Source organism: Acanthochromis polyacanthus, chromosome 2 (genome assembly GCF_021347895.1).
Source record: "Acanthochromis polyacanthus isolate Apoly-LR-REF ecotype Palm Island chromosome 2, KAUST_Apoly_ChrSc, whole genome shotgun sequence".
NCBI classification, from domain to species: domain Eukaryota; kingdom Metazoa; phylum Chordata; class Actinopteri; family Pomacentridae; genus Acanthochromis; species Acanthochromis polyacanthus.
The window spans coordinates 20,679,032-20,692,116 of record NC_067114.1 but is presented as its reverse complement, the minus strand read 5'-3'; the positions used below and the strand labels follow the sequence as shown (position 1 = coordinate 20,692,116).

The following is a 13,085-nucleotide window of genomic DNA, read 5'->3' as shown; positions in this document are numbered from 1 at the left end:
CTGCAAGCACATCACTGACACTGAGGCTGTGCAGTCGCAGGTGGCTATATTTAGGTGAGGCACGCTGTTTTATCAAACCTAGGCTAAGAAGATTTCATTAGAGGTAGAGGCAAATCTCCCCAACCTTAGGCTAAGAGAAAACAGAGGGATTTACTAAATGCCTATAGAGGGGAGAGGGGAGACGTAAAATCAACTGAAAGGAGTCGACCTTACCTAACACTGCTAAAAGAGATCCATAAATAAGATTACAAGTAGTTCTGCTGGTAGGACATCAAGGTAAGAGTGCAGGGTATGATTTTTCATTCACCTCTAAAGCTCTGTCTGGGACTGTTATTCAACACACAGCCAAGAGAAAGACAATGCTAAAGACAATGTCATGACTGCTGCATCAAAAAATGGCTTCTAAAAGATAAGAAGTCTCACCCTTTAACAGGAAGCACTGGCAAATGTAAGCAAAGGAACTGTCCGACCTCCAGAAGAACAAAAAAAACAACAAAAGTGAGAGAAAGGAAATGTGAAGGAAGAGAGCAGGATAATATGTAGTAAAAGTCCAGTTCAGCTGGGAATCAAACAAGGGGCTCAATGCTTGAAGTTATTTGCATGCATGTGATATGTACCCTAACCACTCAGCTAAAAGGTGGCTAAAGAGACTTTACTTTTAATTTAGAAAACTTTCCTCCTTCCACATCTTTGTGTGTCTCTATGTAGGCATTTATGTATGCATGTCATGTTATCGTTTTGTTTAGCTGAATGCATAATCGTGCGTAATATAATACCAAATGCTCACAGTATGATCATTGTACAGTGGCATTAACTGATCTCCTACATAAAGACAAGTTATTACTATTATTAGCCACAATCAGCACATTCCTTAAATGATGATTCTCTACTAATGGATAAAAGGGAATTTAATATAATCACTGAATTGGTAGTTTCTTTTCGCTTCATCTTCATTTGAATTTGGAGATGTGGCATGGGCAGTGATTCAGAAGTCCATCTCAAGTAAATTCTCTAAATGCTGTAGTGTCAGTCCCAGACATTCAAGAATATGCCCCAGATCCACTCACTGACATAAGTCCAGCCTAAATTTGCTCGGATGTTTGAATAGCTCAGAAGTGTGCACTTGAAAGCCCTGACTAAATCATGAAATCACCAGAGCCACTTTGCAAACTGACCAGATGTAATCAGGGAGCCCACTGAGAAGAATGCTCTGAAGGAGCCAAGTCTGTGTTTCCTGTCCTCTTTTTGTACTACTGGGATCTTTTTTGTGTGTGTGTCTGAGAGAGTCTCTATAACCCAAGCAGTTACAGCTTCTCAGAGCACAACCTGCTACCTATCCACTCCACGGTACAAAAACTGTGCAGGCAGTCTACAGTCAGCAAATAAATACACCCTCAGCAGGGAAAAAATAGAGACAGTGAGTGACAGGGCGGTAAAAGACATGGAGGGGACAGAGAGCACTCTGGCCAGTGCTATGAGCGTGCACTTATCCTACTAGCATGTGCCAGCATCTGCTTTGTGGACTGTCATCCTGCCACTAATTGCATCTGTGTTTTATCATGATGCCTTGTTATCTCCCACAAGGTCCTTAGGGTCATGTCAAAGGGGTCCCCTGACAGCCAGACACAGAGTGTGGCGAAGGTAACACTGGCCAGTGACCCCCACCCCCAGTGAATTCAAAACCCCCACCCCACCCCCATCGGCACACAGCTCTGTTGGACAGAGGAGTGTGACATTAAGGGAGAGATGGAGCAATGGGCTTTCTTTCATCACAGATGAAGTGCTAAGATAATGTGCTGCCTATAATACCTGGTACTGGTCACAGTGTACAGAATCACCTTGGCTGCACCAGTGCTGGGCCATTATCTTCACCACTTAAGGTGCTGCAAATCAGCACAGTCACAATAGAAGCCCTTTCTATCCAACTGCAAAATGGTGGTTTGACGTCAAAAGGTGACCGGACGAGTAAAGACACGAAAACAAACAAAGCAAAAATAGGGAGGAGAAAATGAGGAAGTAGTGAGAGAAAATAAAACTAATGGGAAGGAACAATCATAAGTATGAAGAGAGAGATGAGGACAAAGAATAAGGGTCATCACTTTCCTCCAATAATATTTCAAGAACAAACATTTTTCTGGGATCGTCATTTCTTTGAATTAGATAAAGAAAAAGGTAGAGGTAAATAAGACCAAAGTAACAAAGCTGATGAAAACTCTCCCTAAGAAGACATTTGGCATGAAATGAAATAAAATCAGAGAGGAGGTACAAAGTGGGGACTTATGTTACTGTTAACAGTGCAGGATTTATTTGTAAGCTCAAAAATTTCTCAACTGTACATGCTAAACATATTCAGAATTTCCCTTCATATAAACCAACTGTACTAATTTCCCAAATTTAATCAAGATCTGAGTAATTTGTTAGGATCAAAACTGGAGAAAAGGACGACATGCTATCGATATTGGAGATAGTGCCAATGAATCAGGAGTGTCACCCTCATCCTCCCAATAACAGAGGAGAGTGAACAATCTGTCTCTCACCACTGCATGTCTCATAATCCAGTCATTTGTCTGAGTGTTCAAGACACCCAGCATGTGGCAGGACCAGGCCAAACACATTGATCTGGGGAAGTATTTCCTGTGAATCACGCCAGCCACACACAGACTTCTTTATTCAGTGTCCGGACTCTGGTTCTCTCTGATCAAATCAGCGCTTCAGTTTTCTATACAATCGTAAGAGTATACTGTGGAGAGGTCCCTTAAAGCAGTGGTTCTCAACCCTGTTCCTCAGGACCCCATGTCCTGCATATTTTAGATGCTTCCCTGCTCCAACACACCTGACTCAAATGATCAGCTCGTTATCAGGCTTCTGCAGAGGCTTTATGATGAGCTGATCATTTGAATCAGGTGTGTTGGAGCAGGGAAGCATTTAAAACATGCAGGACATGGGGTCCTGAGGAACAGGGTTGAGAACCACTGCCTTAAAGGAACCTGTAGACATACGTGTTCTGCACAGATGGAAGGAGAGAGTGATATTGACAATAGGATAATGGCAATTACAGGACATTATAGGTAGCTTCTGCAAAGCATCATTATTGACCTGGTATAAAGATATGTAGAACTCTCACTTTTCATTCATTTACATGTAAATTACTGCTGCATCTTGACTCCTCCAAAAAAAGTGCTATATTTTTTAAATGCATTAAGTTCATATCTGATTGTTTTTCAGAAGGTCAAATAATCTTATTTTCATTATATAGTTGCAGTGAAATTCCATATGATAATGTTGCATTAATGAATAACTACAGCATCTGGTAAATCTTTGTGAAAGTCATACACACTGTCAGCTAAAGCTACTACAAGAGATAAACAAAGTTACGCCAGTTCTTTCATTTTTACTCCTCTGGCTTTTTGTGCATTATAAAAGTCAAAAGGTACGAAAAAAATAATTGAGAAACATGAATCTAATGAAAGTCTTGACCAAGTCTGTCTAACTGTCCCTGTTAGATGACACACGGTCACCTACATCACGTTTCTGGAACATTTGGCTCGTTTGCTCTGAACCTAATAATAATTTCCTGCATACCTGACTTTGAAATAGTGAGTGTCTAACATTAACTTTAAATCCTTTTTAATAAGATGTTTCTCTTATTTCGACCAAACCCTGGGGCAGTATACTGGTGCCAGTTTCCCATCTTGGCCATTTCCTATCTAGGCTGATAGGAAAAAAGCAATCCAATTTCAGAAAGACAAGAGGTGTGAGAATCCACCTGGGACACAAGGAGGGCTGAAAAGGTCAACCTGTAGATACAGCAGAATCTTTGTAAGGAGGAATGAGCGGGTTGGGGCTGCAGCAAGCAAACAGACGTCAACACTAGGGACGTCAGATTTTGATTTCTATACTATACAAACCATAGTCATTTCATTGTATTTTTATCGGAGAGTGAAACACTAGGATCAACCACTTTTCTCCAGGTGAAAAACAAATCAGGGTGAAATTACAGTTTGCAATTAATACTTGCATGTATTTTAATCTGCACTGGATGGGCTGACATGCATGATTATATTGAGCTTGTCATCAGTACCTGCTGATATAGGATGTTTAATAAAATACCCGCTAAACAGAATTAGTATTGACAGGGAGGCAACACTTGCCTGGCTAAGTTTACAATATAGTTTGAAAATGTTACATAAAAATAAAAATGGCATGTTTTACAAGTGAATGTGTGCATTTCAAAAGTTCTGGATTTTATGTCTGCCCCTGCCGAGATAGGAGTAGGCATAATAATATCATAATTCCTCTACAAAAGAATCTTGATATCTGTGCAATTAGGTGGAAAGAGTATGTGCATTCAGCCAAATAATATGATATAATATATTGGCAGATCAGATATCAGGAAAGAAAATCAATATCACGCATCCCTTGCTGTTTTGTTTTGAATCCATTGTTAAATTTCTAAATCTCACTCATTTGGCTCAATAAAAACCAAGAAAAATTACTTTGTTCACCTATGAGTAGCATTCCTGGACAATGAATAGACACGTCAGAGAGAAGTGATAGCCTACAGGAAGTACTTTCACCCAAGCAGTTTTAATTATTCATTTCAAGCAGAGAACGTACCATCTAAAATGCAACATACTTCTCTGTCTACATTGTTGGAAACCAAGTGATTTCTTGTTTTGAAAGTTTGCCATGTTTGCTAAATTTCCCACTCGTTACACATGGATTACTAAAACCAATATTGCAAAAAAAATGAATATTTTTAGCTTGGTTATCACTTAGGTTATGATGCAGAAGGCTGGATCACTGCAGTACCCGTAATCAAAGTAAAGAATGCCCTCTTGGGTATAATTAGAAGATTACACCTATATGATATGTGCTGATGCTGATTGCTTTTTCGACCAGCACTGATTACAAGCTCAATGCCAGATAGAAATTAGAACTAAATGTGTAAAAGGAGATTTATAATCACCACTATTTGGACAGAAAATAGTTGTCACTGTGCCATGACAAAAAAAAGATGAAGCACACAGCAAGTCACTGTCAAATACAGACTTACAACCACTTTTGTAGTTGAGAGTTGCAGCGTCTTCTACACAATTCACAGGTGTTGCAAAGCTGATGAATGCTGTTTAGTCCTCTCTGATACTCCCCTGTATGAGCCAAGTAACGGGAGAAGCCAACAAAGGATGACTATCAATTAAATTTGATATTTGATGAAGAAATATTTTTTGAAGCTCACTTTCTTTTTTAATCAAACAAGCTGGGGTGCCAAAATAATGTTCTGGCCTAGCTATAGCAGAATGTGTCAATAGTGACAGAGAAAGGTCCACGGAGGTGTCGGTCACACACAAGACACTTCAACTGTATCTTGCCAAGAGGGTGATAAATTCTATTACTTAAAAAAACAGATAACTACATGTTTTCTCCATTAACCACCAAATATGTTGAGATAAGTAAAACTGACACGTTTAAATCTGGTCAGCGGGGCAATAATCACATCTGTCCAGTGGCCAGAAAAATAAATATGACACTGAAACGTGTTAAAAGAGGGAAAACTGGAGAAGGGGTCTCAGCTGTCTAGTGGTGTGTATCCAACTGGAGAGATTATAAATTGATGCTGCAACACAGAGGACGGGGGAGTGGGAAGGACACAAAACATCACATTTGTCAGGTGACCAAAAAGCATCAAGCATACCAGCGAGGTGACATGCGGCACTTAACAGAAAATGCTTCCAGCAGGCTTTCCCATTTTCAAAATGTATATGAAGTCCAATCAATCAATATAATCTTACCTTGAGATTACCATCACTTTTCCAAGGTTAAACTCAGCTCTCTGCTAATACATAAAGCTGAATTAAATGACATATCAGGCAAGGGGGGGGGGGGGGGGGGGGGGGTCATTTCGCTGAAATGCAAAAAAAAAGAAAAAATAAAGGACACTCTTTTACAGTTGTGATCACGTGTTGTGATTTCACACTCCCACACAAGTGTGCCTGGCGAGGTCACACAGTAGCGTTCAATCATTCTGCCACTATGACAGGCAACCTTCCACCCATCGGCCACGCACATCCTCCCTGGGCTCCCTCCATTAAATAAATTGTGCTGTAATAATCTCTTGGCTCCTAATATTGGTGGATGAGCACAGCAGCCTATTTTGATTACCCCACTTTCAGACCAAGCCAGAACCATCTGTAATCCCCATGTTTTCCCTCACTACATTAAAGGAGGAATTATTTAAAGGAGACTGAAAGGGAAAGAGTGTCATTTATCCCACGTTGTCTCAAGGAGCCTTTTCCCTCACCTTGTCATGGAGACAAGTCACGATATGGTCCTTGAAGGAACATGTTAACACTGAAGTGTAGCACTCTGGATTCAATTCATGCATCTCTTAATAGAAACATTTACATGCAATCACTGTTTAGATAAGAAGCACCAAAAATCTATTAAACACAGTATAAATGGAACTAAAAAAAAAAGGCATTACATTCCTCTACTGCCTCTTCAGCACCTCTTTGTGACCTTTGTCTCACCCGGACTATGACTCCTGTCACCGCCACAAGAAGGGGAATCACCCTTGTTGCAACCATGTATGTGACTCCAGCTCATTTTTCAATAAATCCAACAATGGAAAGCTGGAAGCCCCATGAGATCCAAACAAATCAATAGTAAAACCTACTCTCAAATCAACTGTAATCAACCTCAGTGAAACAGAGATTGCTACCATTGAATATGATCCCATACGCTTACAAATGCAACACATACAGATGCATATGAGAGTGCACACGCCAGTACAGCAGTAGTATAATGTATCTTCAACAGAAAGCCTGTAGCTGTTAGTGCCTGTTAATGCTTGATAAATTCGGCAATGCTAAGGCGCATAATTTTTAAAATATATCTTAAGTAACCTTTTGAAGGCTGTCAACATGCAGTAACTGCAAAAATCAAGGAAAACTGTGCAAAAAATGTTTTTTTCTTCTTAGGCTAATGGAAGAGATTGAAAATGCTTTTACTCACTTTAGTAACAGAATGACATCAAATCAGAAACTGGTTAAACTAACAGGTAACAAACGCCTTCAGGAATGCAGTGCATATTTTCATGTAGTCAACGATTTACCTAAAAGTTTCCTCCATTTAACCGTAACACAGCCTCAACATGCACATTGGTGATCACACCTTCTCTATTTTACTTTAATGTATTCTCTGCAAAAAGAAAAAAAAATAACAGAAGTAAAATTGTAAGGTGTCTGTTCAGAGGATTTATTTTTTGACTCTGTCTAGGTAAGTGTCTTTTGGGAAACAGAACTGGAAGTGCAGGAGGAATAAAAGGCTGTTGCAAAAGTGGACTTTGCAAGAGGGGATGGAAGGATTCGCTTGACTGTTGCAAAGGGATTTAACTGACTGACAGAAACTGCAGGACAGCCGACCTCCCTCCCTGGTAGTATTGGCAACGCGGTTCTAAAGCCTAATAGAGCCTTCACTGTAAAAAGAAAAAAAAAGTTTTAATGTGCTACATCTTCTTTTCTATCTCTCCAGGGAAATGTGGAAGACTTTCCAACAGATGTGCCCTCTGGGCTCTGAATCACAAGATAATTAAAAGGCTCTTCACGATCAGAGGGCTGAATCCTAATATTGCACCTCATCATTTGTCTACAATGCTGCACAAAGCAGTCGCACTGACAGAATCCCCTCAATGGTCTCTGTGCAAACAGGTAAGAAAATAATAATCAGCCAGTTTTCATCTTACCAAGATAGAGGATTCATTCTGTGAGAGGGACATCCTTCTGTCAATCAAGCAGGGAAATACTCCATCTATCAGCATTCTATGACTTTTATGAGTCTCTGTTTATGACCAAGGGCATGCAGCATTGATGGGTCTCAGCACAGCTTACGCCACAAGAGCTTTTAAATAATAACCACAAAGTCACATTTTCATGACTGAGTCAAGTAAAGTTGCAAAGCAGATATCTAACAAAAGCCTACAGTACGAAAGAGGGCAAAGGGGGTAGTAATCTCAGGAAATCATATGTATTGTTCAACAATCTTATCAATCTCCAACAGATATTTGATGGTCAGCGGGTGCTTTAGGAGAATGATAATTGCACTTATTTAAATTAATCCATACATATGTCTGTTGGTTTCATGTTTTTGGAAGCGCTGTCACCCTGTGGTTAAGTGACCACAATTCACTGGGAGATGCTTGTTCAGAATCGAAGGAGGCCGTTCAGCTTCGGCTCTGGAAACGAGGCAGTAGATTGGATTATGATGCCATTTTTAATCTGCCTTTTTCCCTTGCAAGATATTGCTCCTCCCCTGCTTCTTAGCATTATACAAAACTCGAGAAGAGGAGATTTTACTGAATTCCAGCACAGTGATGACTATGTGATTCCTTGTGACACTCTAATTTGAGCTTATGGTGCCAAAGCTTTGATGCAGACATGGGAATAAAACTTTTAGTCACAGAGACCCTTCTCTTCTCCAGGCCCATTAAAAGGTCCCACTCATCTCCTTGTGTACTTTATTTGCAGTCATCTTGTCCCATTTCTGATCCTGATTTTGGAGGATGTAGGCGGCTGAATATCATGTTTTTCTTTCACTTAGTCAGAAATTTTTAAAAAAAAGAAGCTCTAACTCACTGCAGTGGGCTGTGCTAACTCAATAAACAGGTTCCATAGATGCTGGCTTCTTTCAGTAGGGCCATTATCTTGAATCACAAAGGCATTTATGTGTGCTTTGTCTTTTTTATGTTAGTCAAAGACAAATGTACAATATTCCATGCAGAGCTAAGTGAAGCACAGGCTCAGTTTTTTACTCTCCTGATAGAGTGCCACATCTGTGGTTTTAATTGTAGAGTTGAGTGATTACAAAAATCACAGAGCTGAGCGTTCGAACCACAAGCAAACTGTTCTCACATCGCCAAAATGTTTCATTATTGTAATATACGGTATCCACCCTCAGACCCCAAACAAGTGGGTGGCCAACCTCATTTTTTAAATCACTTCTCTCTCGGTGCATTTTCATTTATCTGTTTATTTTGGTGCAGCTCACCGACAGAGTCACACGGGCATCTATTTCACTGAGTGCAGTGCCGAATAGAGTCCCCGTTTTAAAGTCTTGCTCAAAGACACTTCAAATCCGATGGCTAGCGCCAAATCTCTGACCTTTCAGTTTCAGGACAGTCTCCCCGAGCCCCAAATCACCCTTCCTCATGACATTTAACACAGTGAGTAAGAGAGCAGACAGGGTCAGAGGAAACACAACCAGCTGGGAGGAGCATAACAAAAATGGCAAACTGTCTAATAAATGTCTCACTTCCTCCTGATGACCTGTCCAAACTGTGTGTGGACTTAGAAATAGTAATCACGAAACAATATAGTGCTTTAAATTACCTGCAAATAGTTCTCTAACAACAAGTATTCTTGAGAGGCTTGCACTTGTTTTCAAGTTACTTGTTTTTCTACTGCATCTGTCTACCTCTCAAAATTCCTGGCAGCTTTAGACAGCTGACTTAATAGTTAAACTTGAACATGAAATTCACCAGAAAATACCCAGTGATGTGAGATAAATGCTTGTTTTCTATTCTAGGTAGAGTCTTATTTAGCCTTTTCCACTGACACCTCGGGCCTGTGAGCAACTCGCACTACAACTCACATGTCTCTCAAAGTCAGACATCTTGTTCTCGAGGCTGAAAAACATGCTTTTGGTGGTAAGTTTCTATACAGCATGCGATTACACGGTCACAGACAATCAAATACAAGGCAGGCTGGACAGCATTCAGCCTCTCAGGAAAGGATAAATGTTACAGTATGTATAACAACGGCAATGTAGCTCTATATCCTTTTTATGACAAATTCAGTGTTGATATGTTCACATAAATTATGTGTAGTAGACAAACTGGTGAATGAAATGCTGAGGCTGACACGACTTGGAATTAAACAGCTCTGCCAGAACTATTAAATCACAGGAAAATGCCTTCAATTATAAAAGCTAAGGTTCATTATGTGCTTAAAAAGCCAGCTTTGAAGTAGGTACAAAAGATGTATTTTTAAAAAAAACTGACTTTGATGGATAGGTTCAGGGAAACAGATTATATGAGCAATCTGCAATCAAAAGCATATCCTTTTTGGGATACTCATCCAATAACAGCAAGAGCATACTGTACACACATTAGTGTATACTATGTAAAATGTGCACGTATGTAGTTCTGCATAAAAAGCATTGTGTGACAACCACTACGAAATCCAAACAGCGAGGATGAAGGATCTTGAAGCCAGTATTTTTTGTCAGTTAAGAGCCTCCATGTGGCCATGAACCAGAGGCATGTGGCCAATAACAAACTCAAGGGCACTAACAACAGTGAGGAATCGGCAGGCCTTTCTCTGAGTTCCACTATTCGGGTTTGCCGTTACAATTTGTCACAACAGTAGTCAACAATGTATAATTCAGACATAAAATGTGTTAATCATTTCAAAACTGGTCATGAACTATTGCTCAAATTTAACTCAGACAAAAGGACGTGATTCTGATGCTTTTAAAAAATATCATTTATAGATAAAGATAAGAAAATCAATATGTATGTTTGTAAAGATTATGTAAACTGAGGGCCTCATCACTAATCCTTAGCAGTGAATGATGTCCACATTTTCTGAAAAACAGGAGAAGAAACCATCTAAAAGATTAAATTATTCATCCATTTGGACAGCTTCAGCCCAAGATAGGTAGACTACATAGTCCTAATTAGCAAAAATTGTTCTTCTGTAGGTTGCGCCACAACAACACAATGTGTCTGAAGGCCTCTTGTGTAATATGTGCATTCACTGAAACTAATGAATAGAATTCCTCAAATGCTTTACTGCACTGAAAAAGTCCTTATCATCACAAAAACTGATGGTAAGGTTTGTATAAGGATTTATTGCATTCGGTTGTTTTTTTTCTAGACTTTGTTAAATGTAATCTTTCAACATGAAGGAGCAAAAAAAGGTGATGAAGGTGGTACCAGACTGAATGAAATATAATGACAGGGCTTCTCCTGAGCTGAGAAATGAGAAACATACTCGGAAAAACATCTGGGCCTGTCGACGCTTAACGTGACGCTTCACTCTGAACCTTTTGCTGCTGAGAGAAGAGCAAGTGTGATGTGTCTAAATTTACCTGAAATCACTGTAGGGGTGAATTATCCAAAATCCTGCGGATTTAACCCGCTCTTGTTCCCGTTCAACCGCCTTCTCACTTCCAAACATCCTCAGGGAGAACTTGTTGACCCCCGGTTGAAGCATTGCTCCCAACTGTCTGTGTATGAACCCAGCCTGATATAATCTCTCGTCGTCCGGCAGAATTTGATCAATGCCATCCAACTTTATAAACCCCGACTGCTGGTCTTGGGAATCATTCTGGGCGCCGCCGCCGCCTCCACCTCCACCTCCACCGCTGGCCCCTTGCGCACCTTGATCCGGCTGCCCGTCACCGATGGCTCCAGGGGGGCTCTCTTCACTCGGGGTGACATCCCCCTCCGTGATGAGGCGTCTCTCCTCCGCCGAGTCCGAGTCGTGCACATGCCGACTTGTGATGGAGGAGAGGCTGCCTCGAAATCTCCGGCAGTCCCCGTTCGAGCTCGTCTTCATCGGTCTCCCTATGTCCGTCTCCATGATCACAGACTCCCCACTTTTGGTCTCGCCAATGCCTTTGCAGCTTCCCCCAGAGGTCGGCGACGGCGAAGGTAGAGGCTTCATCCTAATACTCTTCCTCCGGGTGTCCTTGTCTGCGTCTTCTCCTTCGCCCATTATAGATGCTTTCTGTCCAATGTGCTGTGGCAAACTGTAGAGCCTTTTACGCATGGAGGAGTGCAGCCTGTCCATTATGACATTGAGACACGGCGGAGAAAAAGAAATAAATCCAGATTGTTTGGCTGTAGGCTATTGTAACGATGATTGCCACCAGCCCCGCGCTCTCTATCTGTTTGTGAGAGCGATCAGTCTGGAGCTAATCTGAATCCCTGAAAGCCTGCTACACATGACATGGACCGCCGTGGCTCTACTGGAACAGATGAGAGATACTCTTCTTCATAATTAGACGACCTGACAGTTTGCATATGTCCTCACGCACAGCCTGGGCGGTCCGGTTGGCCACTGAGTCCCCGATGTGCATCTTTGTGCCGTTCCGACATTGTGCGCAAAAGTGGAAAAAACTGCTTGAAAGTCACCTTAGCGTGACATGTAAGAGACGTGCCGACGGACGGTGATATGCAGACCAGGGAAAGGTCATGCACGACGAAGGATGCTCTTTTCACCAGATGTCTTGCCAGCTGCCATCAAACAACACGACACAATCGTGCAAAATACAGTAGAGCATTCCAGGGACGGCTGACATCACTGATCCATAGTCAGGGTGCGTTTTGGTGAATTGTGAATATTCATGATGCTGATCTATTGGGTTGCCATCGGAGCGAGAACTGCAAATAAGCTCAGCCCACCTTGTTTAAAGGGGAATGCTCTTCCCATTCTTAAAACGCTCTCCCGTTCACTCAACTTAAGGCTACAGGTAGCAAAGCAAGCCCATTGTTAAACCCTACTGTGGGCTTCACTTGGTGACACCGAGAAGTCTGCTTGCCATCACTATTATCGCTGTGATCTACTGCGTAATTTGCGCACACAAATGCAGCTGAAGATTGGAAAGGCACGTCTAGATTTTGTAAACAGGTTCTCCTGTATAAAATTACTGATGCGTACTGATGGATTCTACAAATAAATAAATAAATAGTTAAAATCCCACACCACTTGTTCTAATTCGATGTTATTTATGCAGCTATGGATTTTACATATTTAACTAAGTCAAGTATTTTGCGAAATGTGACCTATTTTCTGCTGGTCTAGGTGGATGAACAAAAAGAGAGGCATATTGTCTTGTGCACACAGCAATCAGGACATAGTATGGTTTTAAAATTAAACCTTTTCTTTGCAAATGTTTACTACATCTTGGCATTCCTTCATAGTTTGTCGAACCATATAGTTTAAAAACAAAACGTACAATTGATACTACCTGCACTGTGAATCACAAGGCAGCCTGACTTCTGAGTGTTTATTTCATTAATT

General features: G+C 41.0%; 1 protein-coding gene across 1 annotated transcript in view; it reads right to left on the bottom strand.

Moving 5' to 3' along the window:
- The window catches only part of hcn4 (hyperpolarization activated cyclic nucleotide-gated potassium channel 4), a 77,809-nt gene extending 65,394 nt beyond the window's left edge, over window positions 1–12,415 (bottom strand). The window contains exon 1 of the mRNA XM_022213439.2: window positions 11,149–12,415. Within this exon, the coding sequence (XP_022069131.1) occupies window positions 11,149–11,852 (704 nt within the window). The 5' untranslated portion in view covers window positions 11,853–12,415. The remainder of the gene's footprint in view (window positions 1–11,148) is intronic.
- Window positions 12,416–13,085: the final 670 nt, after the last annotated feature.